Source organism: Clinocottus analis, unplaced genomic scaffold, assembly GCF_023055335.1.
Source record: "Clinocottus analis isolate CAN_PGR_092001 unplaced genomic scaffold, fCliAna1.0.p SCAF_13, whole genome shotgun sequence".
NCBI classification, from domain to species: Eukaryota; Metazoa; Chordata; class Actinopteri; order Perciformes; family Cottidae; genus Clinocottus; species Clinocottus analis.
Genome location: NW_027175854.1, coordinates 2111359 through 2137968, shown reverse-complemented (window position 1 = coordinate 2137968; position 26610 = coordinate 2111359). Strand labels below are relative to the sequence as shown.

At 41.3% G+C, this 26610-nt stretch overlaps 3 protein-coding genes across 7 annotated transcripts; 1 reads left to right on the top strand and 2 right to left on the bottom strand.

Moving 5' to 3' along the window:
* Positions 1-348: 348 nt before the first annotated feature.
* golga2 (golgin A2) lies at positions 349-17613 on the bottom strand. Of its 2 annotated transcripts, none has more exons than XM_068573647.1 (28): positions 17546-17613; positions 16110-16304; positions 14048-14116; positions 12878-13030; positions 12515-12561; positions 12085-12148; positions 11313-11369; positions 10750-10830; positions 10259-10297; positions 10084-10146; positions 9677-9770; positions 9472-9578; positions 9183-9241; positions 8854-8995; positions 8535-8624; positions 8136-8243; positions 7915-8002; positions 7389-7531; positions 6957-7175; positions 6702-6815; positions 6290-6514; positions 5563-5662; positions 5358-5449; positions 4705-5077; positions 4354-4515; positions 4156-4262; positions 3853-4039; positions 349-3664 (listed from the first exon to the last, which is right to left on the bottom strand). In XM_068573647.1, exons 1-28 carry the CDS (start codon positions 17591-17593, stop codon positions 3396-3398), a joined length of 3495 nt encoding a protein of 1164 aa, XP_068429748.1. In that variant the 5' UTR covers positions 17594-17613; the 3' UTR covers positions 349-3395. The 2 variants fall into 2 exon arrangements, with proteins under 2 accessions (XP_068429748.1, XP_068429749.1); XM_068573648.1 differs by having other exon boundaries at positions 4354-4512.
* A 1582-nt stretch (positions 17614-19195) lies between these two features.
* Positions 19196-23068, top strand: hspa5 (heat shock protein 5). Its single transcript, XM_068574145.1, has 9 exons — positions 19196-19361; positions 19877-20027; positions 20179-20410; positions 20524-20661; positions 20757-20869; positions 20980-21370; positions 21477-21714; positions 21805-21972; positions 22079-23068. The coding sequence occupies exons 2-9, from the start codon at positions 19912-19914 to the stop codon at positions 22645-22647; spliced, it is 1965 nt and encodes a 654-aa protein (XP_068430246.1). The 5' UTR covers positions 19196-19361; positions 19877-19911; the 3' UTR covers positions 22648-23068.
* A 161-nt stretch (positions 23069-23229) lies between these two features.
* rabepk (Rab9 effector protein with kelch motifs) lies at positions 23230-26519 on the bottom strand. Of its 4 annotated transcripts, none has more exons than XM_068574461.1 (8): positions 26305-26518; positions 25812-25866; positions 25573-25727; positions 24899-25054; positions 24505-24669; positions 23981-24130; positions 23678-23827; positions 23230-23537 (listed from the first exon to the last, which is right to left on the bottom strand). In XM_068574461.1, exons 2-8 carry the CDS (start codon positions 25862-25864, stop codon positions 23314-23316), a joined length of 1053 nt encoding a protein of 350 aa, XP_068430562.1. In that variant the 5' UTR covers positions 25865-25866; positions 26305-26518; the 3' UTR covers positions 23230-23313. The 4 variants fall into 4 exon arrangements, with proteins under 4 accessions (XP_068430562.1, XP_068430563.1, XP_068430564.1 ...); XM_068574462.1 differs by lacking the exon at positions 26305-26518 and adding an exon at positions 25964-26172; XM_068574463.1 differs by lacking the exon at positions 25573-25727 and having other exon boundaries at positions 26305-26519.
* Between the last annotated feature and the right edge of the window lie 91 nt (positions 26520-26610).

The following is a 26610-nucleotide window of genomic DNA, read 5'->3' as shown; positions in this document are numbered from 1 at the left end:
CTCTTTGTCTTCTTCTCCTCTTCACGGTGGTGAACGACGTCATTCAGAAGAGCTACACTGGATTTGTGGAGGGAGGTGAACAGTAATTTAAAAGAACTTTCAACAAAAACAAAAGAAACAAAGACAGACGGACAGACATGTATGGAGCTGAAAATGGATTAGTTTACGTTTTTTTTATGGTTTAAAAAGCGTACATCCTAAATGTAAGTTTCTCCGCGTGTGTGTTATTTAACTGTGAACATAGGTGAGCAAAGAGGCTTTTTATCTCAGTGAAAAAAGGCAAACGGGTAAATAATCAAATAAACGATGGCAGATCAAAAATAACGACGAAATCAAGACACAATGTGCTCAAGTTGCTCAATCAGTTTTAATCAGGAGAAGGGGAGAAAATATTACTCGAGGAAAACAACAAATCAGAAAGCTTCTGTCAGAAGCAGCCCTCGAACAAATCAGTTCTCTGAATGATCCTTCATTTCCATCCAAAAATGACTTCTATTTGACATTAAAACTGATTAGTTGAGATACTAACGTATTCCAAATAAATAGAATATTCTCTCTTTTTTTAGTCAATCTTTGTATTAAATCACAGCCAGTCAGTAACCGCCAACGACACACAGTCCACACTGCCAGTAAACATGGCAGAGCAGCGTCCCCCCACACACCAGGCATAATGAATATACAATATGTTACACAGGTACAGTATATACACCACCTTTACTTTCACCGTAAAGACAATAAATGCTTTCTCTTTGCTATTGGTTTCATCACGCATAACATATTCAACAGTGAATCAGAGAGTGTGGGAAGTCATTTTATCCACATTGCCTAAATTGTTATTTTACAAGCCCCAGAAACAACACTAAAAAGGATTTTATTGTATGTTCAACTCTTGGTTTCACCAAAAACAACATAAAAGAAAAATAAATCTTATTTTGTGGCATTTTTTATAAAAGGAAAAGCAAAAAGTGAGAGAATGCTAAGAAGCGAGGAATTTTTGTAAATCAAGAATGATTAAAGTAAATATTCAAAACCCCGTTATTAACAAAATGTTGCGGTTTACTGTAGAGGCTGCACTGTTTACTTTGCCTGTAAAGTACATATGGCCGCCACACATTACATGTTTCTTTCTATAACAGGTTTAAAAGACCTAATGCATTACGCCTCGTTGCATTAAGGGATAAATATCATGTGTCCTATTCAACAATTGAACAAATGTGTCCTCTACCTCAAAGTAAACGCAACAGAGAGGATCTTAAAATTCAAAGACATCCATAATGAGGTGAAAATACCTGCAAACTGGGATTTCGGTATGCCCCTCCTGTCCTTGCATATTAAAACCATGGGAAGACTCTTAAAAACCAGAGGCCTCTGTCGTGATTTAAGATGAAGTGAAAGCTAAGTGAGCTGTGACGGCGTCGCACTTGGTTGCTAGTTGCAAAGGGAAAAGGCTCAACAGTGAAGTTGTCAATCAATCAATCCATCCTCCAATCTACATTTGTGACAATGAGCATCTCTCCCTTCAAGCTAGACATGTCCTAAGTTTAATAAGAAGAAGACGTTATAATGTTGGGATCCCCAAAGGAGAGTTACTCAAAACATGAATACAAACAATTTTGACTAGTTTTGGAAAGACTCTCTCATATTCTGATTGGTCCCATAACTTTGGGATTTCACCTTCTATTCATATTTACAATTCACCCAACGAGTGCAACACTGCGCCCACACACACACATACACTCACACACACCTTCAATTAAATTAATTAGCTTCAGCTGGAACCCTCGGCTTCAGACTGTGGCGTCATAGGATTCCCCTTTTCCTCCACAGAAGACATGAAGCCAGCTAACGGGCTCCATGGTAGAAACGTCGCTGTCCAACCAGCCGCAGAGGGAGCAGCCGAACGAGAGGCTTTGTACAGTTTTAGTGCAATCGTACTCACATAATCTGATAGAACTCTACAAAAAGGATCACTCGCACACACACACAAACACGTGTGCACGCCACGTAAACTCACACAGTCCAGTTGTAAAGGATGTGCATTAATTCATCTTTGATATGTGGAAATATACGCAAACGTAACAAAAGAACAGGCTCATTCCAATAGTGTTTGTTGAGAAACTAAAAGAAACTACAAAAAAAAAACCATGAAATTTAAATTAGGGCTCAATTATAGTTGAGCAGCTATGATGATGAACTAAATCATCATCATTTGTGATGAGGCGAGCCAAATGCCTCAGGTTAGAGAGTACTAGAAGAAGAGAGACGACTTATGAGTGCACTTTAACGCCATACTTCCTGTAACTTCCTCCAGTCACTGCACCCCAGCGTCCATCAGGCTAACGGCAAAGACAGAGAAAACTATAATGTGGAACGCAGCACAAAGCGCAGCAGCCCAAGCTTTACTCTGTAAATAATGCCTTAATAATAATAAAATATGTTTTCATGGGATTTATAAATTGCATCTATCCCCTCAATGACTTTAGAAACCACCTTTTCATAACGGCGGTGACTTCTCTCAGTCCAACAGGATGTTTGACATCACAACACGCGTATATTAACATTTCACATTGTACAATAATGAGACTGATTTTCAGTGTTTTGGAGGAACAAAAAAAAAAGGTAGAGAAAAGGTTATTTTAGGAACAGTACCAATCTACGACACCTGCCTCTGTCTTCCTGAATCTTATCATGTAACTAGCAAACTCTTTACTCTGACACAGAACAGCGCCTCAGTTTCTCTATCTGACTCAAACTCACATCGTTCTCTGCACGTCTTCTCCTCGTGCGCCCATTCACCACCACCGGCTCTCCTCACATTACACAAACATACGGGTGAATACTCATGTTATTACATTCAAACTCGATGCTCTTATTTGGCATTTGTACAGTGAATTGTGTAAAACTGAGATTTGCACTGACGTTGCACACATTTTTTGACAGCTCTTGTACTGTATCAGCAAGGGCTCAGAATATACGGCCCTTTTATTGCACTTATGTGTAAAATGGTAGGACAAGAGGGGAAATGGTGATTAAAAATGGTGGTATGAAGAAAATTTAGATTGCTCTAAGAAATACTGGTTATCTCTCCGGGAAGATCATCACAAACGAAGAACCCCACAAAAAACGAAAAATAGATAATACACTCATTTTAACCAAGCATGTGTGCCAACACACACAGAGAGGGGGGCATGTCAATGTAACTGGGTCAAAGACATTCAGATATCTGTGACTCATGTTGCAGGGGGTCATATTCCTTGAAAAGTGTTTGTGACTATGATCAACAAGCTACAAACACGGGTATACTGTGGTGATTATTATTCCCCAGACTTCAAGAGATGCCCAATATCTCATATACATACACACAGACACACGCCAGCCTCAGTCACGGCCACGCCTCACACCACCAGGATCTTGACTTCGTCCTGTTCGTCAGGCCGGTAGAAGAAGGGGATGCAGGGGTTCTCCCCGAGGAAAGGGGGGGATCTTTGTGCTCCCTGGGGGTTCTGGATCTCCTGGAGCAGCTGCATGATCTGCTGGGCTGTGCCGTCCTCTTTGGGTCCCGGGGGCTTGGAGTCATTCTGGGCGGATCCGCTCGACAGATTCTGGGACGAGGGGGCTTCCAGGCCCGTGGTGGGCTCCGATAAAGGAATGATCTCCATGGCTTCTGCAGAAAAGAGGGCAAGAGGTCAGCATAGTGAAGTTAGATTGAATATGAGAAAGACCCAATTCAAGGACTTTTATAACAGCAAGTGGCATTTTACTATGGCCAACTCAACCCGATGGGTGGATGTGGCCCGAGTCGCGGCACACTAAACCCCCACTGAAGTGTGCACACAGTGTGGTTGTGCCTACCTGCTTCGCTGAAAGCATTCAGATGCGTGTGTGCGTGGTGCTCCGGGTGAGGGTGATCCTCCCCAACAGGAAGCAGGTCGGGGTTCACTGTCCCTGCGCCGGCTACGGCTCCGGTGTAGCGGCTGTACCAGTCGTTCCTCTCAGTCACCAGCCTCATCACCAGATCCTGCAGCTCTGCCAGCTTCGCCTAATGGACGATGGCAAAGCAATGACAGAAAACTGAGCAAAAACACGCAGCATGACGAACATCGCATGGAAGTACAACGAACTGTATTGATGATTGTTCTCAAAACAAAACAGTACCTTCATCTCCTCCTTGTCCTGGGCCAGCATGCTGATGTATTGCTCCTTCTCCTGGTGTTTCTGCTTCATGATGGCCCGCTGACTCTGGTACAGAGCTATGTACTCCCCTGGAAGACAGACAAAGAATGTAGTAACTAATTAGTACAGTGACGAAGACTAAAAATAAAGCAATACAACAAAAATAACCTCCCGTCTCACCTATAGTGTCCGTCTCTCCAGACAGCTGGATGCAGCGGTGCTCCAGCTCCTCCACCCTCTCCTTCAGGTCAGCTTTCTCCCTCATGAGGGAGCTGAAACGCTGCTGAAGCTTCTCCATGGCAGCTTGCAGGGCCTGATGAACTTCCACCGGTACTCCTCCTTCTGGGAAGAGGAGAATATACAGCGGATTAAGAAAATCAGAAATAACTATAGATTATAAATCAGGCCCAACTATGTAAAAAACATTTTAGTAACACATTCATTTCTCTAATCTAGAGACACGTATTCTTAGACTTCATTGTAAAAACATTGGCACGCTGACACACATATAAACCATCTAGTCTTCCTCACCTGAATGCTCCTGCCTGTGTTGGCCCTCAGTGTGACCGTGGTCGTGGCCGTGCTCATGGCTGTGATCGTGGTCATGGCTGTGATCGTGCTCATGGCTGTGATCGTGGTCATGGCCGTTGCCGTGGTCGTGATCGTGGCAGTGATCATCGTGGTCATGGTCGTGATCGTGGCCATGGCTGTGGTCGTGGCCGTGATCGTGGCCGTGAAGATGTTCATAATCAGGTGTGTGACTGTGGTGTTGGTGCTCAAGGCTGAGGGCCAGGGCGGCCTGGTGCCTGGCTGCCATGTGGAGCCGGTGTTCCTCCTCCAGTAGCCTCTTGGCCTCGTCCCTCTCTGCCTCCAGCTGAGCCAAAGCTCCACGAATAAACTCTTCCTGTCAGGGGGGAAAGAACGGTGTTGAGGACGGTGAATAAGAAGAACATTTTTTAGGCCTCATTAAAGTTAAAAATGAATCTGACATCATTGAGGTTTCAAAGACACTTCTGTAGTAGACTTTTCTGCAACAAAATAATGAATTAATTATTCAAACGGAGGCAGCAGAGGTATCATGAAAGTGTAAACTTCTAATGTGATTAAGGCTTTTATAATGTGTAATAAAGCAAAGGAAATCAGCAAATCCTTATAGAAAGTTTTTTGTAAAGAACATTCATCACCATTTCCTTCTGGCTCTCAAAGTCTTCTGGGATAACTATGGAGGAGGATTTCTCTGGGCTCTCTTGCAGGGACTGGCTCTCCACTCCATCGCCTGAGTGACAGAATGACAGACTTGAGAATGTGAGAAGAATTAAATCTGCAAAAGCTCCAACAAGACAAAGGCCTAAGAAAAGTACCAATATACCAGCCAGAGAGAAATCTTACCTTGGTCCCTGGATGATGTGACAAGAGTTGAGCTGTAAAGCAGCTCCTTCACCTCAGCCTTCAGCTGCTGGTTGTCTTTGACCACCATTTCCAAATGCTCCTGTAGAGGGAGACAGAGTCAATGACTTAGGCTACACCTATACGTTTCCTTTTAAAACCGGGGATTTAAAAGGTTGATGCTCTCTGTCCACAAAGGCATTTCAGCATTGCTTTCTAAATAATTTCTGTCTATACAATTACCACTGAAAATCTGTAGCACATGACAAGTTGTGTACACTGGGCATGTGGGTGCCGGTATAGACAGGAAGTAGTGTGGTTGCTTAGTTACAAAAAACACAAGTATTATAGTACTCTTTAATAATAAAATGTTGTGCATGGTACTTAAGATCGTGCTCTATAATCTTCCTCTATACACTCTAGATTTAGCAGAACAAACAAGCCGCAGCTCTCTCTCTCTTTCACACACACTAAATTCACTTTAAAATAAACACGTTTTACTTAAACACATTGTCAACACACATCTCATTTAATTTCTTCTCTTTCATCGGTCTGTTTTTACACTCGTAGCCCTGCTGTGGGTAGCTGAAGTCCCTGTCGTACCGGAGAGCATTTAAGCTTTTGTTGGTTTACATTTTCTTGTGAACTTCACAATAGTTGTGCAGAACAAAATAAGAACAATAAAGACAAAGAAAGTTGTTGGTTTTTAAAAAAAAAAAAAAAATCACACCTGCGCTTGCTTGAGCTGATTGTGACTGATCTCCAGTTGAACACGGCCCTGGCTTTCATCATGCTGCAGCCGGTCCATGAGCTGGATCTGCTGCATATACTGGTGGTGGATCTGTTCCCTCTCTGAGGCCAGGGTCTGGTAGCCCGCACAGTATTGCTGCAGGTGGGCCACTACCTGGTCCCTTTGCTCTATCAGACCCTGGCTTTCCGAACTTTTTAGTTCCAGCTAGAGCAAAGAGAACAAAAAGGAAAATGAATACCAGGATGAAGCAGAAAACGACTGCATTTTCAAACAAATAATGAGTTAATGCACTAGTATGTGGATGGCAGAAAAGAAATCTAAAATCATATAAAAGAAAAAGTAACATGCAGAATTAGGTTTGTTATTGAGAGTGGTTTGTGTTGAGTCGTACCTGCTCCTTGAAGTCATGCAGTTTCTCTTGCAGTTCCCCCATTCTGCGAGCCAGCTCCTTTTTCACATGTTGCTCTGACTGGATGGCAGTGGTGAGCTCCATGTTCTCATTTGTCTGTACAAATGGGGGAGGCAAGAAGGCCAGACAGTTGTAGGAAGAAAAAAACGTAGCACAGAGTTGAAAGTATAAATAACAGCACTTTCAAAATGTGTCTTTCATAAAAGGACAGATGGACAGCTAGATGTTTAGCCTCACCAGTTTGACAAAGCCGTTCTGTAGCTCAGCCAGCTGGTCCTTCAGTGTTCGGTTCTGGGTGAGAGCACGGCTAATAGTGGCCTTGTCTGACTGAACATCCTCCAACATGCGCCGGCGGTCGTCTCCCTCCTCGACCTGTCTCTCCACCTGCCGCTCCATCTCCCCCAAACGCGTCTCCTGCTCTAGACACATGCGGCTCAGCTGCTCGTTATCTCGTAGCTGGGGGGAAATCAGAAGCCGAATAGAGAAGAAAAAAAGATTACTATTAATCTTTGAGACATTATGGAACAAAATCAATTGATGAACCTTTTAAATGTTATGAGCGAATGACCGTTATAAGACTGCAGCAGAAAATTACTTCATAACAATCAAAAGACATGAACTAAATATAATCTAAAACACTGCTCAAGAATGTGTCAAAGAAATTCGTACCTGTGCCTGGTACTGTGCGATAAGAGCATCTTTCTCCTGTTGTAGAGTGTTGAGGGCCTCCTGCAGAGCCACCTCACTCTCTGATGGCCCCGAGGACTGAGGCTCCGCATTATCCAGCGCCTCTCTCTCCTGGGACAACAACACTGGAGGAGGAGGAGGAGCAAAAGGAAGAAGGAAGGTTTGATAATTTTGCGATAGAAAAATACAGCAAAATGCAGTATCTGTGTGCCCAGTATTTAGAATGCTACAGTTCATCAATTCATACAAAATAAAGCTGTTAAGGTTATGTTGAAATAAATATTACCATACACAAAAAAACATTTGTTAGAGTTGTATACTTTTAAACTATGTGAATACTTACAATATTATGAAGTAAAAAATAAAACCCTGAAGCACACTGATGTTGGGGCAGTGATGAAAACTGCGACACCAGATATTAATAGTGCCGAACATTTGTCTGCATGCACATTTCTGGCTGCATATCAGTGTGTTTCAGTCCAGAAGCATGCATGTGTGAGCCTCTTACCTGCAGCATTTTCTAGCTCTGCGATGCTGGCTTCCAGTTCCTGGACACGGCTAATGTTTCTGTCTCGCTCCTCTGCCACCAAAGACACCTACGCAGACATCAATTTATCATTGGCTTAACACCAAATAAATAACTCAAAAAACACAACAAAAAACATACAAACTTTACTTTCAAAGCTTTAATAAACCTTCTGTCGATGCTGATGTTACTATATAGTTCACCTGTGTTAGCAGCTGTTCTGTTTTGTCCTTCCATACACGACCCTCCCCTTGGATCTGCTCTGCGTAGCAATCCCTCTCTGTCTGCAGCTGGGCAATTGACTCCATCAGCTACAACATCAAAAACATTAAGCAGGGGATGGTGTTAACAAGACAATCATAAAAGGTAGGTTACAGGAAAGTTACAATGACTGTGTCTAAAGTATAGGTTTTTAGGGGTACAAGTGGGTAGCTTTGTTGAGTTGCTTTAATTCTATTTAGAATAAAATAACAGTTTATCTGCTGAAGAGCCACACCCTTTAAAAAAATAACACACCAACTCAAAAGGTTTTAAATGAATGTCCACATGGACTGACAGTAGTATGACAGGTGACTGTGAGAGAAAGGTCTTTGTACACAGACCTGATGGTTATGTTCCTCCAGCTGCTGCTTCTCTCCCAGCAGTAACTGGACCTGCTGGTTGGCACTGGTGGGATCTGACTGACTGGAGCACTAGAGACAAAGAAAAGGACGACAATTGGAGTGAAATGCAAGTAAATACATGAAAAAAACATCACATCTGTGTGCATTGTCAGCAAAAAAAACATGTATTGAGATTGAAACTAATCCCAAACATTGGCTTTTTGCCGTGGAGTTGATTCAACACTTCTGATTATTTTTAAGTGGAAGATCAGTATACATGTGATGTACTGTAAAATGTTGTGCCTGTGTCTTTATGCACCTGTTGCAACATGAGGTCAGCTATCTCGAGTCTCTTGCGAAGATCTTCCACCTCCAGCCTCATTGCTCCATTCTCCTGTGTGCTCAGCTTTATCTGCTCTGACAGCTCTGACTTCTGCTGCTTCGACTCCTCACTCAAATTACTGTGAACACACAGATTTGCAGAGATTGTTCAATTTTTTTCCTTTGCTTTCAACAGGACTTTGGAGAATTGCGTGTGCCATCTGTTGGGCTGCAAATAATTGAATGGACTCTAAATATTATTTATCTTCTGCTGTGGAAATGTTACAAAAGATGTCTCCTTGTGTATTCTAGAGCTAAGTGACTTACTTTAGTCTAAACAACTCGAGCCTCAGGCTGTCTCTCTCCTTTTCAAACTCTTTGTTGTGCTGGAGACAAAAAGGAAAATGTATTAAAAATAACAAACACACATGACATAGACATTTAAAATGCAGAATGGAGATATTTGCTTTTGTGTGCGGCTGTTTTGGTCTGTTTTTACAAGCAGGCATCTACCTCATTGTACATTTGTCATGTTATATACTGTATCTGGATTACACTTTTTTTTTCCTCTCTATGAATTCTGTATTATAAGAGTAATTAATAAAGAGTGTATTACCTTTTCAAACTGTTTCTGCTGTGTTGAGACAGAAGAGAGAGTTCTCTCCAGCTCTGACACTCTCTGCTTTGTTGCCTGCAGACGGTTATTCAGCTCGTCTGCTTCAGCTACACACAGACACACATACAAACTGTTAAATAAGGTCTCGCCAAGATGAAATGTTTTGTTCAAGTGCACGCACGGACAAATTATAAAACACACGCACCTGCTTTCTGCCGTGCAGCGTGTTGTGTGTATTGTAGTGCCGTTTGTAACTCTGATTTCTCTGATACCAGTATACCAATGGTCTGGATGTGAACCTTGGGAGAGGACGGACAAACAACAATGTGGGACAAGATAATATCCATGATTTTTTTTTACATTAAGTCCCTGAATGATATCAATACAATTGTATACAGAGTACAGTTCAGTCCTCAAGACAGAAAATAGTTTGTTCTCAGATCACCTTAGTATCCATTTTCTATCATCAGGGTGACACCATGGGCTCTAACATTCAAACCGATTAAACATGTAGTACAATGACGTTTTTTATATATATATTTTCCTGCAATGATATGGTTTCTAAAAACTGTCTTTTAGATCAATTCCAAGTATGTTTGGGTAAAAGGTTACCTGTAATTGCTCCCGCATGGCTCCCTGCTCTTTTGAAACTCTCTGTTCAAAATCTTTTCGCTCCTGAAGAAAGGAAAATACCAAAGTTCATGAATCAACAGAAAGGAAGTACAAAGTCAATAGACTGGATAAATTAAGACAGAAATGAACAGACAGAGAAAAAACAACTGTTTACCTTTTGTAGCTGATCGGAGAGCCCCTGAGATTGCTGTGTCTGCCAGACCAAAAGGATATAGATATAAGTTTGGAAAAGACCGACATTTCTTTCATCAATCCCTGCAACAACTCTCTATCCCTTGAAACATAATTCTGGTACAAAGCCTTCATCTGAATGCCAGACACGACAGGAATAGCACAAAGTATTGAAATGATAAGCCTGTTCTGTTATCAATGTTATGCTAACCTTTTCCCATTATTTGAAGCTTTGCGCTTATTATTGTGAGTGTGCAGGTTATGGCAGGTCAATCAACCAAAGTGAAAGATAAATAAAAAACATGTAATCCATGCATGACTTCTATCAGTGTGTAGTTAATCAAGATGTACATGCAGAATACATATAGTACATGCACTGATGTGGTAATTGTGGGATGGCTAGAATGAGGTAACTCCAATCACACAAACACACACTCTCCTCCCACGCACACAAACACACACACAGCTTCTTACCAGCTGGTCTAGCTTAGTATTTAACTGAGAGTTTGTTAGCTTGCTGGACTCCAGGGCGGCTGCCATCTCCTGGTTCAGACCCTATCAAGTGCACACATGCATCCGGGAAAGGCGGGAAAAAAAGAAAGAAAGAGAAGAGGAGGATAAGGTGCCGTGGTAGAAGTCAAACAAAGATGTGAAATATTAACATGGAGGCAAACAATACCACTTTCACAAGTAGAGTAAAAATGTGTTTTCAATTAAGTAAAATATACCATATAATACATGTTTGTTAAACTGATAAAAGGAGAATTTTCAGGTAATTTTAGGTTTCTACAGCCCTCAAGAAAAAAAAACACTGAACACTTCTAAACTAAAATTGCTCTTGAAGAGTTGTGTTGCTTTGTGCTAGTTTCTTCTTTGTCAGGCATCTAAACAGTCACCCACTTCCATTGATCGCATCACATTATGATACGTATTAGCTCAAGGCTCACTTGGTAAATTGAATAGTATTAACAAACTATTGTAACCTGATTTGTAACTTGTGCTTTCTTTTTAAAGAAAATATTGGATTTCTATCTTACCTCCAGCTCTCTCTCACCAACAGGTGGACTGTCCCCATTCACATATGCAGAAGATGACTAGAATGACACAGACAAGCACATTGTTGCACTTTCAACACAATATAATCATATGTCAACATTATGTTAACCTAAGCGTAACAGGTCAGCATCACAATTAATAAAAACAATCAATAACAAAGTTTCTGTAGACATTCATAAGGAGAATTATAAAGATGCTTAATAAAAAAAAATGACCTTTATCTATGAGCTTAAAGCTGAAATGTACTGCATTGTAGATGGGCAATCGGTTTAGTCAGCAGTTAGAACACCTGTATTTCACAACCAAGTGGGGCAATCATGTCAAACTTTTTTCTCAAATGTTTGATATAACAGTGTGCTTATTATGTTTACGAAATACCCACTACTAAACCAGCATTATACGCGTTTATAATACTTATCTCAATAATCCTGTTACTCAGCAGATAAAAGGTCACTGTAAACTCTCAGAAACACACTTTGTGATTTGCTGCTGACTGTGCAAACTAAACCAAATTTAGAGGAAATATATAAAGCAGGTGCACAAGTGGATGCAGTCAGTGTGCTTGAGGTGATTTTAGACAAGCAGTAAACCTGCAATGCATTCCTGCTAAGAATAGATGCAACACCCCCCGAATAAAATCAGTAATGGTGTTTCATTGTTATAACACTAAATTAAAAATATGTGCGCATGTGACAGAGCGTGTGTGTATGTGTGAGACAGACAGACAGGACATTAGCGGTCCTAAAATTGTACCTCAGAGACAAGGCCGTTCAGTTGCTGTGAGAGCTGTCGCAGGCTCTCTGTGGAAGACAGTGGTCTGCAGGATAACAGACATTAATAATCAATCACACACATTGACCATGTAGTTCACTATGCTGCATTAGTAATAAATGGCAAGAGTAGGATACATTGCCACAGTGATATTGCTTAGTATACCTGGTTTATGATAAATGTTATGTTAAAGTAGTCTCTTACAGGCACTATATTTAATGTGCTGATAATAAATTGACATTATTTAATAAGCTGCTTCCAAAGGTTTTACCCAGCCCTTAGTTGCTATAAATATATATTGCCATATTCTGAACCCATTTAACTGCAAATGTGCTATGATTTGTATATTGTGTGTGTTTCCATGAACAGATACAAGGGTGAGTCATGAGCAGTGAGGAATCAGTAAACCCACCTATTTTCTTCCGTTAAACTCTCATTGCCGTTGGTGTCGGGATATTCCTGCAGAAAAAGAGAAGGATCAAAAGAGGAAAATATAGTTAGTAGGTAGATAGACAAATGGGTTAAAAGTATGACACAATTTGATTAAAATCATTTTTGTGATGACAAAGCACATCCCAAACAGAGGGAATTTGTTGTTTTTGTCACACATATCAATAAAAACACAGCAATTGGCAATAGTCTTTTTAGAGCCATTATGCTTAGGCATATAATCTTAGCTGTGAAGGACATACACGATTAAGACAAAGAGGACACTACATGATTTTACAGAGGGAGAAAGACAAAGAGGGAGAAAACGACAGAAAGAGAGACACACCTGGAGGTCAGTGTTATGACCAACAGACTCAGGGTTAGTAGCAGCGTTAGTGCTAGCGAGGTTAGACACGGGTGAGCCATGACCCAGCTCGCCCTTTGGATCCTCCAGCAACTGGGGACCTGAAGACCCGATGGCCTCCATGTCAGCAAAGGCCTGAGGTGACACATACACAAAAAATGCACACACTAGTTTCATGGCAAGAACAAGAGCAGTTAGGAAGAAAAAAAAAGAAGCAGAAAGACCACAATAATGCCTCAAACTGTTTATGCTTTGAGGTGCAAGGAAATAACTTGATTACTGTACTGCATCATGTAATGTTACAGTTCAATTGACCCAATTATGTCACTTATATGTCCAGATTAATGGGTGGTTGTCCAGTGCAAAAGGAAATAAGAGTGTAATAGGGAAATTAAGGGCCTCTGATGGTATCTATATCTATGGACAATAGCTACAGAGTACGTATACCAGGCTGTGTTACTTATGGTGACAGCTGTAGCAAGATAGCGGTTACACAATGCCCACTGTTTTCCACCATCGTTACCCATGGCACTCTCTGAAACGTAGAATGAAAGCACTGAAATACCCAGACTGTGCTGTTTAAATAACAACATTGAATTGAAGAACTGCCAAATTAAATAACGCATCTCTTTCACACCTACTCTGGCTTTAAAGCTAATGCAAACAAGACATCTGTAATCCTCTAAATCAGACAGAGAACAAACAACAAACACGCACAAACATAGCAATGAGAAGACAGTCAAAAAGCTTACACGTACATTTCTTGTTTTCCCAGAAGTATGCCTGCTTTATGCACCAAGACGCAGATAACACAGCCATGCAGATACTGAGACTCATACACAGTGCATACTTCTACATAAGATGGGGAACTCTAGGAGATCACCAACAACACTGGGATAAACTCTTAACCATCAACGCACTCTCTTTACAGATATTTAAAAGGACAGATGCAGGAATTTGCACTCAAATCCATCCCATGCTTTCTTGTCTGTGTAACAAAAATAATAATACATACACTTGAGATAAGAATAGGGAAGCAAGAAAAAAAAATTAAATGCTTTATGAGAAGCAGCTATTTACAGCAGAAGGATGCAGAGACAGAAAAAAAGAAGGGCAAAAACAAAGAAGGGAAAGAGAGAGACAGAGGCTCACCTTACTGTTGCCATAAGGAGGTAGGACTACTCCATTGCTTTGACTAAGTGCTTTCAGAAAACAGTCAAACTTCAGGAGAGAAGAAACAAGGGTGGAAAATAAAAGAGATGTGAAAGGGGAGAGAACGATTTAGAGACCAACAGGCAAAGAGAGGCAGCTGCTCCAAGAAAACTTAGACGGTGGGGTTTTAGAAGTGACTACTAGAGTGGGTAATACGGAGAAACCGAGGCAAGTATGTCCGGCCCAAGAGGTCAGGAAATATTGCATCAGAATAAAAATTATATTTCGAATGCAAATAAAACTTTGATCTGTATGAGAATGCAGGGGCAGCACAGCATTTCTCCTATTGCTTCAGCTTCCTCTAATTAGCTCTCAAACCCTTAACTTGCTCACGCCTGTGCCCAAGTCAATAATTATTTGCCTACGCAATCACCTTTGCATATAAAGCAAATGTAGACAGTGTTGTCTTACCGAAAGGCCAAATAACTATGTTTCGGTAAGGCACAGGCAGAATCATCATCATTAATAGCAATCCAATGATTGTGATAGGTCTCCTGTGCTCTGACCCCTAAAACTAAACTCCATTTGGTATTGCTAGCATCTATTTTTCAGCTTTAGATTACGTGAATTTATCCAGTCTTGAATAACCAAAATCAAACATGTTTGGGCAAAAGAAATGCATCAGAACAAGCAAAGAGTCTCAAGAGTTTTAAGTAGCCCAGACTCCAACCAGGCTTAGAAAACTACTGACCGACATGGTCTGTGGAAAACTGACCTGAATGACAGTCAGCCCCTGTGCGAGAGCTCTGTGCTGGAGTCACACACCTATAGTACTGTAAGTGTCTAGACCTCATGGACACTCACGTTGCTTATAAGAGCTGTAAAGCAGACCACAAAGTGAAGACCACACAGAAGTAGAGGATGCTTTATCTTTAAATGTAATAGTAGAGACAAGCAGCAAATCATCAAATTAAACAGACTATCTTATTTCTTGATTTGTCGCTTTTTTCAAAAACCACCAGCCGAAACATTACCCAGGGCCTATTTCTAATTCACATAAGTCTTAATTTTAACTTTGACATGTTAAAAACATCCAAGAGTGATTCAATGCTTCCACTATTATGATTATCAATTTTTACTAATACGATAAACATCACTGTTTTGTGAAGGATCAATCAGTCCTTCTACATCTGTCCACGTTCTGTCCCTAATAAGAGCAGCATACAGGATTAAACAAGAAGCTATTAGAGACTAGAGAAGAGATTGCTAGTCAGCATGGCAGCACTTTACAAGCATTTAAAATGTAAGTAATATGAATATGCCTTTACAATATATCTTTAAAAAAAGAGCATACAGCATAAGGTTGATATTACACAAACCAATGTCCAAAACTGATGGTCAGTTTACAAAAATTACAAAGAAATGCATACCTATCATATGAAATGTGGTATAGCGAAGACACAAATTGTACAGTTCTTGATATAAATTGACTTTACTATTTGATCATTGGTGAGCAAATTTTAGAAAATATCTTAATTTTTCTTCATTATAACCATAGCTAAGACACTACCTTTGTCTTTTGTCCAGTATGCCTATCTTTGTTGGATAAACATTATTTTCAACCTGTCATCTGGCCAGCAGAATTGTCAATAGTGCAACTGTGTTCTTGGCACTGTGTGTGTTTGATAACAAGGAGGAACGTGTTTGCGAACTTGACACTAAAAAAAAAGTTTAATTTTAAGCGGCAAAATACTTTGTGATCAATGACAGAGTAGGCCATTACAAATCATTACCATTTGGATAAAACAAACAGTTCTTTCACACATGTGCAAACCATTTAAATACACAAAACAATTAATGTTGTCTGCCTATTATAAAAAAGGAAACTTATCAGCGAGTTCAAATGCTTTCTAATGCTATAAAGGTGTTTAAAATACAAATTGAAAACTGTTCGGGAAAATACACATTACACATACAAAGAAGTAGACACAAGTTATTTGACAAAAAAAGGCAGAAAGAGAATCAGGTACATATATGGAAAGACCGCCTGGAACCGACTTACATTATCTGAAGAGTTTCTGTCTGTTGACGGAGCATCGTGTTGGCTTTGTCCCTTCACCTTCCTCTTCTTCTTGGCCCCTGCTCCGCCACCTCCTCCACCTCCTCCTCCTCCTCCTCCACCTCCGCTTCCACCACCTCCTCCGCCCTTTTCTCCTCCCACACTAACAGGGGAGCTCTTCTGCTGAAACTCCTTCAGCTGAGCAGCATATGAGAAAAGGAAACAATATGTCAAAAAAAAAAAAAGGTACAGCAAGCAATTCTTTATTTCCAGAAAAGAAATCTCTTCTATTGCCTTTTACACAACATTACACTTTATTGTCTTACCTCTTCTCACACATCTTGCAGTAGGCCTTTGCAGTTTTCCCTGACATTCAATCTACTAAGACATTGATGATAACAAGTAATCGCTAACCACTGGAGGAACTTGTCAAGCTAACCGATTGGGAGATAACCCGAGATGAAGCTGGGATGGACTGCTCCCAGCTAGTCAAAGATCCAGTTTTAATTGTAGAGTTAAAGAGAAGCCATAGCCAACAAGTTATTGACTATTACTGTGACATACTTGTTCAACGACTTGCTAAACCAAACAAGATTCAATTGATAATTTGCAGCAACCTGTGGGGTTGAACCGCAGCGGAATGCAAAATGTTGTCACCACGAAGCATTGTAGGGCAGCACAGAATGCTGATAAGTCATTTCCCGAAGCTAACATTTCACAGCTGAGGATCTTTTTGAGTAGCACCTAAGCTAGCTCTCCAGCACACAGCAGGACGGGGAAGAGGGGTGTCAGCTGTCAAAACAGTCCCCGTCATTCTATCCTCCTCACTGTGCTTAAATGAGATCTTAGAGGTTGTTTGAACATTATTGTGTATTAACCATTCCCTTATATAATTGTGCCATCCAAACGAAAAGACAGAAAGCTACTGAGCAGCTGTGTGTTATCCTTTACACTCATGTAAACTATTCATTAGTTAGCCAGCTTGCTAACGTTAACTTGCCTTAGTTAGCTAGCTAGCACGTTAAGGTTAGCTAAACACCACATCACGTTAATCACATTTAACGTTAGCTGGAAAGACACATAAACCCGTTGGGTAAAGGGAGTACGTTAAGTTACTCACTGACTAGCTACACCGCGTAAAACGATTTAGAAACCTCAAAAACCTCAAAAATAGCCAGCATAATCTGGGAAAGTTAATGCTACCAATAGAGGCCCAGAAAAAGCACCGATCTCTCTTGCGCATTGAAGCCTCAAAAGAAGCAAGAGAGGCGGGACAAGCGACAGCGCAGAGGTCGGGCGACGTGTAATGACAACACCCATGCTGCGTTAAGAAAGGTGTTACAAGACCAAAGAAAACACCAGCAACGCAAACCTACAGAATATAGACAGAAACAGTCTTTCTGGTGTTAATCAGCCGGGTCAGTTGTTAAATACTTTACCTTTTTCTTAGCTGCAGCGAGTTTAATTTGCCTGCTTTGGTCGGCCATACTGCTGCTTTGGTCAACGACAGACCGGACCACGTCATCAGTTCGGTGCCTGTTTGCGTCTCTGCCGGTAGGGGTCGCAGAGGGATCTCCTGTGTTATCCATATAAGGTCTATGGTGCTACCCCCCATTTTTTACAATTACAAATCCATGTTTCTTTTATTGGGTTGATATGTCTTAATTGTAAAATAGTGCAAACAATGTTTACTACCAAATATGTGGTAATGTGGTTGTCTTTTTGTCTTTACTTATACTACTTCTTGCTTAGTGTAATCTATGACACACAGTTTGTGTTTAAGACTTTGTGCTTCATTCAACAGAAATTGCCACAACAGGGCTTGTTTACTTTTTAAACTTACATAGCCTATCCATGAAACAAATAGGAAACTGTTCATAAAGAATATGGAAATGTATTTAATTTGTCAGAATTGTATTTGTTTTCTTTTCATTTTGTTTGTAGTAATAATGTTTATTTGTGCAGTCGTGAGCATTATGCCTATCTCACCACAGGTCATCTCTATCACAGGGCTAGGCAAATACAGATGACCAAATACACTCTTCTGTGATTTCAAAGGTCTCTTATCACCCTTACTTACAGGCAATTTAAGTCAGTGTAGAGTGAATTCTGCAGAGCACCTGCTGACACTTGGAAGATCCTACACATTCAAAGAAAAATTGACCAGGTTCAAGATTCATATTTAGAACCTGTTTTAGGAATATGAAACATTTGAAACAGGTGAAATGATTATGACCCTCAGAATACTTGTGTTCCACATATTTATTTATTTATTTTCCATACCAAGTAATTTTGACTAAGCTTGCCACTTAAACAGAAGAGGTTTCATATGGACTTCAGTCTACTATGGCTTTGGAAAGCAGTTATCTAACATTGGCCTATTTAGACTTTTGACATTGAAGATTGCATTACAACATCCAAGGTATGTAGTGTTGTTTGATGTGGGCTGTGGCCTGCTGAATCTACAGTGTACACAAGAATTACATACACATGTAATCAATATGTGATCACTGAAACAGTAGTCTAGAGAAGGACCATGTTAAAACTTGATAGACAAATTATTGCCAGCTGCTTGCTTTTCAGGGTGGATGTCTTGAACAATAATTGCATGGACATCCACTGATGAAACATACAGACAATCCAGTAAATCTGATGTAACGCCCTTTGCTTTTGCGCTAATTAGTCACATGCATACTACACAGGTTTTGCACATTTGTTGAGCACACTTACTCATTGTAGTGAGTCATCATTACTTCTCACAATACCAACACACTATCGCATACCTTGAAACAACAGCGATTATCTTATCTTAGACGTTCATGAGGAGGAGGGGATGGGGGGCATTTGTTTTATTAAAAAGCATCATTAACTTCAAATGTATAAAATGTGGAATTTGCACTCTTCCTGAATCGGTAGAGTGGCGTATTGTTGCTTGACAGACAGCCAATCAGCATCGACAAAGTAGACAAAAGTCGTGACGTTGCCTCGACCCGATGTGTGCAAATCAGCGGCGGACAGCGTGCTGCACGAGACCAATAGGCTCGCTCCAACGAACTGCTCCTCAGCCAATCGCTGTGCTCCACGACGGGAAAGCGGTGACGGCTTATATATTGAGAGAGCACAGTTCATTGAACATCACTTCACCAAGGCAAGAAAAAAGGATAGGAAGAGAAAAGAGACGTACATTTTGCTATACGAGGCGACCAGTAGAGGCAACGTCAAGACCGTTAATTCACAGACAATACTGCGAATAAGGTATGTAGACACATTGGTGTGAATCTGATAATGCGACGACGTATTTGGTATTTTCTACGACGTTGAATCTCATTACGATGACGCCAGCTAAGTAAACTGAAGCTAACGGTAGTGGCTTATTTACCCGACATTTAGCATAGCGTTTTAAAACATAATCTGTCATGTAAAAATAAGTGTTCATTATGGTGAAGTATTTCCCCCTCGCATGGGTGCTTGGGACGCTAACGTGGTTAGCTAGCTACCGGCAGATTTAGAGGGGGGGCGGGGGGGGGGTCTTAACTGTCGGAAGAGGCAGCTGTGCTCCACCCAGGTCCTCCATATTCTTTTAACGGGCATATGTTCGAGACATTTTCTTAGATCGGTAAAAGCCCTCGTAACGTTTAGTGACACCCACTACTACATTTTGCTAGTACCAACCGGGATTTACGCGGCAGAGGACCTACGTCATAAACGCAAAGCCACGTTTTTTTTTTTTTTTCCCTTGATTGTTTTTACAACATATTTCTCCTCCCCAGATTTCTTTTGTAGACCTGAGTTGAAACAAGCAAACATGAAGCTGTTGTGGGTTGTGATGCTGGTGGCCGCCACCGTCGTCGCCGATGACGACGAGAAGAAGGAGAGTGTGGGCACTGTGGTGGGAATCGACCTGGGGACCACCTACTCATGGTAAGAAGAATAAAACGACTCTTGTCTTGATATGTCTTTGAATACAATGTCTTTGAATACAATGCAATTATGACACTTGCCAATTAAATATAATTAAAAGATTGTTGCCTTGTGACTAATGGTTAATCATCTCTAAAACGTTTTCCTGCAGTGTTGGGGTGTTCAAGAATGGCCGTGTGGAGATTATCGCCAATGACCAGGGTAATCGTATCACCCCATCATATGTGGCCTTCACCAGCGAGGGTGAGCGTCTGATTGGTGACGCTGCCAAGAACCAGCTGACCTCTAACCCTGAGAACACAGTCTTTGATGCCAAGAGGATGATCGGACGCATATGGGCTGACTCCGCTGTGCAGCAGGACCTCAAGTACTTTCCCTTCAAGGTAAGTTTTTCCCTCTTTGACACTGGAAGTTACAGTTGTGGACTCTAAAGGTTTTTGGCAAATGATTGAGTGACATACTTGGTACACTAATACTGATGCATGTTCCTCTTCAGGTTACTGATAAGAAGGGCAAGCCTCATATTCAGGTTGACATTGGTGGCGGCCAGATGAAGACGTTTGCTCCAGAGGAGATCTCTGCCATGGTTTTGACTAAGATGAAGGAGACTGCAGAGGCTTATCTGGGCAAGAAGGTACACAAAACATCGAACGTCATTTAATCAAAGAATATAAACTCTCTTAAATAGAGAATGTATATTTTAATCAAATGTTGTCATATTTTCTTTAGGTCACACATGCTGTGGTCACTGTCCCTGCCTACTTCAATGACGCTCAGCGCCAGGCCACTAAGGATGCTGGAACCATCGCTGGTCTGAATGTTATAAGAATCATCAATGAGCCGTGAGTGTCTAATACAAATAATTAATTAATCTGTCTTTTTTCTTTTAGTGTGAAAATATTTCCCTCCCTCGATGATGTAAATAATATAATCTCCTAACTTCATTCTTTAGAACCGCTGCTGCCATTGCTTATGGTCTGGACAAGAGGGATGGCGAGAAGAACATTCTCGTGTTCGATCTGGGCGGTGGCACTTTCGATGTCTCCCTTTTGACCATTGACAACGGTGTGTTTGAAGTAGTGGCCACCAACGGTGACACCCACCTGGGAGGTGAAGACTTTGACCAACGCGTCATGGAGCACTTCATCAAGCTGTACAAGAAGAAGACCGGCAAAGATGTGCGCAAAGACAACCGTGCTGTGCAGAAGCTGCGTCGTGAGGTTGAGAAGGCAAAGAGGGGGCTGTCTGCCCAGCACCAGGCCCGCATTGAGATAGAGTCCTTTTTTGAGGGAGAAGACTTCTCAGAGACCTTGACCCGTGCCAAGTTTGAAGAGCTCAACATGGCAAGTTGCATAACCGTTCAGCTTTGTAAAAACAATGACTAGACACTACTTGCTTCATGAAAACATTGTTTGACAAGCCTTTTAAACTTGTCTTTTACTTTACCAGGACCTGTTCCGTTCCACAATGAAGCCTGTTCAGAAGGTGCTGGAAGACTCTGACCTGAAGAAATCTGACATTGATGAGATTGTCCTGGTTGGAGGCTCCACCCGTATCCCCAAAATCCAACAGCTGGTGAAGGAGTTCTTCAATGGCAAAGAGCCCTCCAGGGGCATCAACCCTGATGAGGCTGTGGCATACGGAGCTGCCGTGCAGGCTGGAGTGCTTTCTGGAGAGGAAGACACCGGTAAATATCTCTCTCTCATTCATTGTAGTTGCTGTTTGATACGACTAAGCTTGTGAACTTGATTACTTAACATTTTCATCTCTCTCGCAGGTGATCTGGTTCTTCTGGATGTGTGCCCGCTGACCCTCGGTATTGAGACCGTTGGAGGAGTAATGACCAAGCTGATCCCCAGAAACACTGTGGTGCCAACAAAGAAATCCCAGATCTTCTCCACAGCATCTGATAACCAGCCTACTGTCACCATTAAAGTTTATGAAGGTAAAATTTGGAAAGAGTAAATTAAAAAAAATCTGTTTAATATTTGCCTTTCATGCAGGAATAAATTCAATATTGCAACGGCTTAATTATTGATTGTCTTTTATAGGTGAACGTCCACTGACCAAAGACAACCATCTGCTGGGCACTTTCGACTTGACTGGCATCCCTCCTGCACCTCGTGGCGTCCCACAGATTGAGGTAACTTTTGAGATCGACGTCAACGGTATTCTGCGCGTCACTGCTGAGGACAAAGGCACCGGAAACAAGAATAAGATCACAATCACAAACGACCAGAACCGCCTGACACCGGAGGACATTGAGCGCATGGTGAACGACGCCGAGCGCTTCGCTGATGAGGACAAGAAGCTGAAGGAGAGGATCGACGCCCGCAACGAGTTGGAAAGCTATGCCTATTCACTGAAGAACCAGATCGGCGACAAGGAGAAGCTTGGAGGCAAGCTGTCGGATGAGGACAAGGAAACCATCGAGAAGGCAGTGGAGGAGAAGATTGAATGGATGGAGTCACACCAGGAAGCTGAGCTGGAAGACTTCCAGGCCAAGAAGAAGGAGCTGGAGGAAGTGGTTCAACCCATTATCAGCAAGCTTTATGGTAGTGCGGGTGGCCCTCCACCAGAGGGAGCTGAAAGTGAGCCGGAAGAGAAGGATGAGTTGTAGGCAGCTTTGAAGTCAACTCTTGGCGCCCCTTGCCTCTCTGGTAGTTGCATCTAGATGTATATATTGAACTGATGGGACTCAAATAGTGAGAGGAATGGTTGGGAAGGGGTGTCTAACAAGCAACCATACTGAATCTTCTGAAAGACTTTAAAATACGTTCAGTGTGAGAGGTGTTCTTCTCTTCACTGGAAGGTGGAGATATTCGTCAGCCTGGATACAAGGCTTGCTGCTGCTGTTCTCAGGCAGTCCTGATGGGGTTCTGTAGTGGGGAGGGATTTAGAGGGAGGGGATGGGTATTTGTGGGTCCATTGAGTGGGGTGTCTGTGGGATCAAGAGCCCATTATGTTCACCGGCAATGCTAAAAGTTATTTATTAAATCTGGTCATTGTACTTCTGGAAAGACATTGAAATAAATGTTTGATACAAAATGCAACTTGATTTGTTTCTTCTTACAATTTTCAACACTGCCCAACATGTAATATATTCACCAATGGTTTGAGTTATAACTATTTCAGCATTTACTTAACACATTTATGCTAAAGCATCCAGTAAATTTCTAAAAAAAATTCAGTATTGACAGTATAAGCTTTAACATGTTTTAATAAAAGCATATTCAATTACCAAGTAGTCCATTACAAACTTTATTACAACTTAAGTAAACATGAATCATGTTATTACAGTCACAATACAGTCATTGTGAATGACACCCTGTGTGTCCATTCCTCCAAATACAAATGCCAGATATATTGTTTTTAAGGGCGCTGGGCCTTTGTCTAGCTCCTCATCGCCATTCCTCTCGCCACATGTCCAGGGCAATACACACATGGAGTGGTCAAGGCGGTTGGGTGGCATATCTCCTTCAAACTTCATGAGTACCCATCTACTTTTGTCTGCAAGCAGGAAGTAGAACATTGAAGCACATTGTTAAATAATTAAATGTATTTCATAAAATGCTACCTAGTCATGATCAATGTGTGACAAGTACAAAGTGACAGTGACATGTTTTAAGGTTACTGAAAAAAATATGTACCAGTGTTAAATCTGTACATGGAGTTGCCGGCTCCATCAGAAGTCATCCCCCCAAATATGTAGATGTTCTTGTCCAGCACCAACGCCGAGTGGGCTGCTACTCCTGGTGGGATGTCTCCTTTGGTCTGCACTTTCTCCCACTTCATACTCCCTATAAACAGTAGATACATTTTTATTTTATTAAATAAACCAAAACAAGGTTCCCATTCCCAAGTTCTGAGGCTCTTCATTATCATCTGAGATAAATGCAGCTGGGAAATGGATAAAACTTCAATCTTCATAATTCAGGAGAGTTCATGTTTACTTGTATCAAGAGAGTACATATCGTTGTGGAATTTGTCTCCAGCCATGCCTCCATGAATGTAGATCTTTGAACCAACTGCGGCAATAATGTGGCCGTGTCTGGCGAGCAGGTTTCTGCCTTGTGTTCCTGGCTGGGACCAGGTTGAAGACACTGGAAAGGCCAAAAGATACACACTTTCACATATTTGAGAATAAGATAGTCACACCTTCAATGTGTGGATTAATATATACATCATATATCTGTTCCTATTATCTGCCCTTAAACTTTTATGCACTTTACTGCAAATAGCATATACAGATGTTTACTTAAAAGACCAATTTGGGGAATTATTAAATATAATACAACAAGGAAAATATGACTTTGCAATATGTCATGCATCATTCAATGAAAACAAAATTTAGACTGAAGGATTGTGGGGCCAAATGTCTCAATATTGTTGGCGGTAATACAAGATACCGCATCGCAAGATTTACTGGGTTTCGGAGATACAATTATGTTAAGCAGATAGTTTTTTATACACAAACCTGTATCAAATACATGAAGTTTTGGGTCTGAGACTGGTGAAGCTCCTGCTTCTCCACCAGAACAGACATACAGTCTGTTCCCTTGGCACGCTGAGTTGGTGTGGTATGTCCTGGGACTGGGGGGTTCGCCATTGACCACTACATTCTTCCAGTGAGACCCACTGTCTGGACACACATGCAAGGAGTGGATTATACTCTGTTTACAGAAATCTATGGTCACATAATATACATGCAACCTGTCAAAAAACATTGGTTACAACACAGTGAAAAACCATTACAGCAGATGAGTTCATACTCTCTTTTTTGAGTGAAGCCCTGCTAATCTGTGAAATCACTGGAGTGCTAAACTACTAAAGATTGTAGATAACTAGATGAATTTAAATTTGGAATGTACCCGTTAGCTGTATATTCTGGATGCAATTGCGATTGCCACTCTGCTTTGCCCCTCCAAATACCCACAGGCTCTGAGGGCAGCTCTCTGGCACAAAGCTGCAGTGTTCATACCGTGGCTCCAAGCCATCCCACTCTGGGATGTCCCATTCATGATTATCTGGTGGAGTCAGAAAGGACAAAAATGAAATAGAGAACACAATAATGACCGTGCCAAGTGTATAACAAAAGATGAATGTGTTTGTCAGTAGCTGTGACAAATGACACCGTGTACAATGCTCGACGCCCCAATTGTAATTTTAGCTCGAGTTATCTTCATAATCATCGGTGATGGGCTCCATAATGGTTAAACGTATTCTGTAATGAACGCATTTAACAGCAAAGCACTGAACATTTTCACAACCAACTTTCCCCACACTTGCTGTGTAAATTAACACAAAGTTTCAATGGTGATTTCAAGACAAACACATTATACACAGACTTATGATGTTTGAAACAAGTCATCAAAGAGCTAATGAAATCACAAAAGCCGAAATGTGGGTGAAGTTGATCTACAAAGCAATACAAACTAGTACTAAAACTAAATTTCTTCTTTTAGATGTTTGGTGAAGCACTTGTAAAACACTGTTATGCAGATGTCATATACCTAGACAGATTCTGTCCTAAATTTTCATTTACCTAGATTTATGATGTGCGAATGTGGGAAACTGCCGCTGGGGTTGGCTCCCCCAACAATAAAGATTTTTCCTTTTCCTTCATCTCTAGATGGAATAAACATGCAGGTGTGACCCACACTAACACCTGGAGAAGCCCCTCTGGGTATCAAAGAATACCTGTTGCCAACAAAAGAACATCAGCAGGATGAACGGTTAGCTAATTACATCACAAGTACGATTACATTATCTGAATTCACTTACCATATTCCTTCTTTGGGTTCATCTAGAGGGTCAAGTACTGGGAGAAACTCCATGGCTGTCAAAGATATGAATTAACCTGGTGTTATTGTTGTTGTTTTTTATTCTTCTCTTGTCAGGGATCTGTTGCAATAACAAAGAGCTGGTTCACTAACCTACTAGCCTTGGTCAACATTATTGTTAATTGGACCCATGATGAATGATATTTATAGTATGTGATAAGGATAATAGTATGTAGTAAGCTGTGGGTATCCACAGAAGCTTTTACGTAAAATTTAGCTAACGTTACAATCAAAGCAACCAAACTGTTTAGTTGTATAGCTCCTCTTGTAAACGATCTGAGACAAGTGGCATATTAGCTAAACACAGCTGTGAATAGTATCTGTGAAATATAACGTAATTTAGTCACTAAATTGGTGAACACACTGGGCGCCACCAAGACGCTAACTTGCTAGCTAACTCAAAACAGCGCGTGAAGAACTTCCTTCCCACTAACCTGTTCTTCCGGGTTGAAAGAGGACAGAATTGTAATCTTCATTTAGTTAAGTGAGGACGTTATCTTTTGGCACCTCTTTCTGACATCCTTACGGCGACAGTGGTTACTATTAATACACGAGACTGTAAAGATAGCTTAGCATTAAATACAACTCCCAAACACAACACAGCTCTACGTTGAAAACAGTACGCAAACCGTACGTTGGCAACGCCGGATGACACAACTTCCAAACGTAGTTGTCATGGTTGCCCGTCGCGCATGCGCTATTCACTTGACCTGTTCATCACGCTGAATGGAACAACGAGT

What these genes read in the sequence shown, in the direction of transcription:
- golga2 (XM_068573647.1), bottom strand. Translation starts at nt 17,593, where the DNA reads ATGGCCGACCAAAGCAGGCAAATTAAACTCGCTGCAGCTAAGAAAAAG. An exon ending in ACAGAAACTCTTCAGATAAT is followed by an intron (nt 14,117 to 16,109) that starts GTAAGTCGGTTC and finishes TCTCTCCTGAAG; the next exon opens with TTTGACTGTTTTCTGAAAGC. An exon ending in AGGACAAGGAGGAGATGAAG is followed by an intron (nt 4,040 to 4,155) that starts GTACTGTTTTGT and finishes ATCGTCCATTAG; the next exon opens with GCGAAGCTGGCAGAGCTGCA.
- hspa5 (XM_068574145.1), top strand. Translation starts at nt 19,912, where the DNA reads ATGAAGCTGTTGTGGGTTGTGATGCTGGTGGCCGCCACCGTCGTCGCC. An exon ending in TCAAGTACTTTCCCTTCAAG is followed by an intron (nt 20,411 to 20,523) that starts GTAAGTTTTTCC and finishes GTTCCTCTTCAG; the next exon opens with GTTACTGATAAGAAGGGCAA. An exon ending in AGTTTGAAGAGCTCAACATG is followed by an intron (nt 21,371 to 21,476) that starts GCAAGTTGCATA and finishes TTACTTTACCAG; the next exon opens with GACCTGTTCCGTTCCACAAT.
- rabepk (XM_068574461.1), bottom strand. Translation starts at nt 25,864, where the DNA reads ATGGAGTTTCTCCCAGTACTTGACCCTCTAGATGAACCCAAAGAAGGA. An exon ending in CCAGAATATACAGCTAACGG is followed by an intron (nt 24,670 to 24,898) that starts GTACATTCCAAA and finishes ATGTGTGTCCAG; the next exon opens with ACAGTGGGTCTCACTGGAAG. An exon ending in CATGTACAGATTTAACACTG is followed by an intron (nt 23,538 to 23,677) that starts GTACATATTTTT and finishes TCCTGCTTGCAG; the next exon opens with ACAAAAGTAGATGGGTACTC.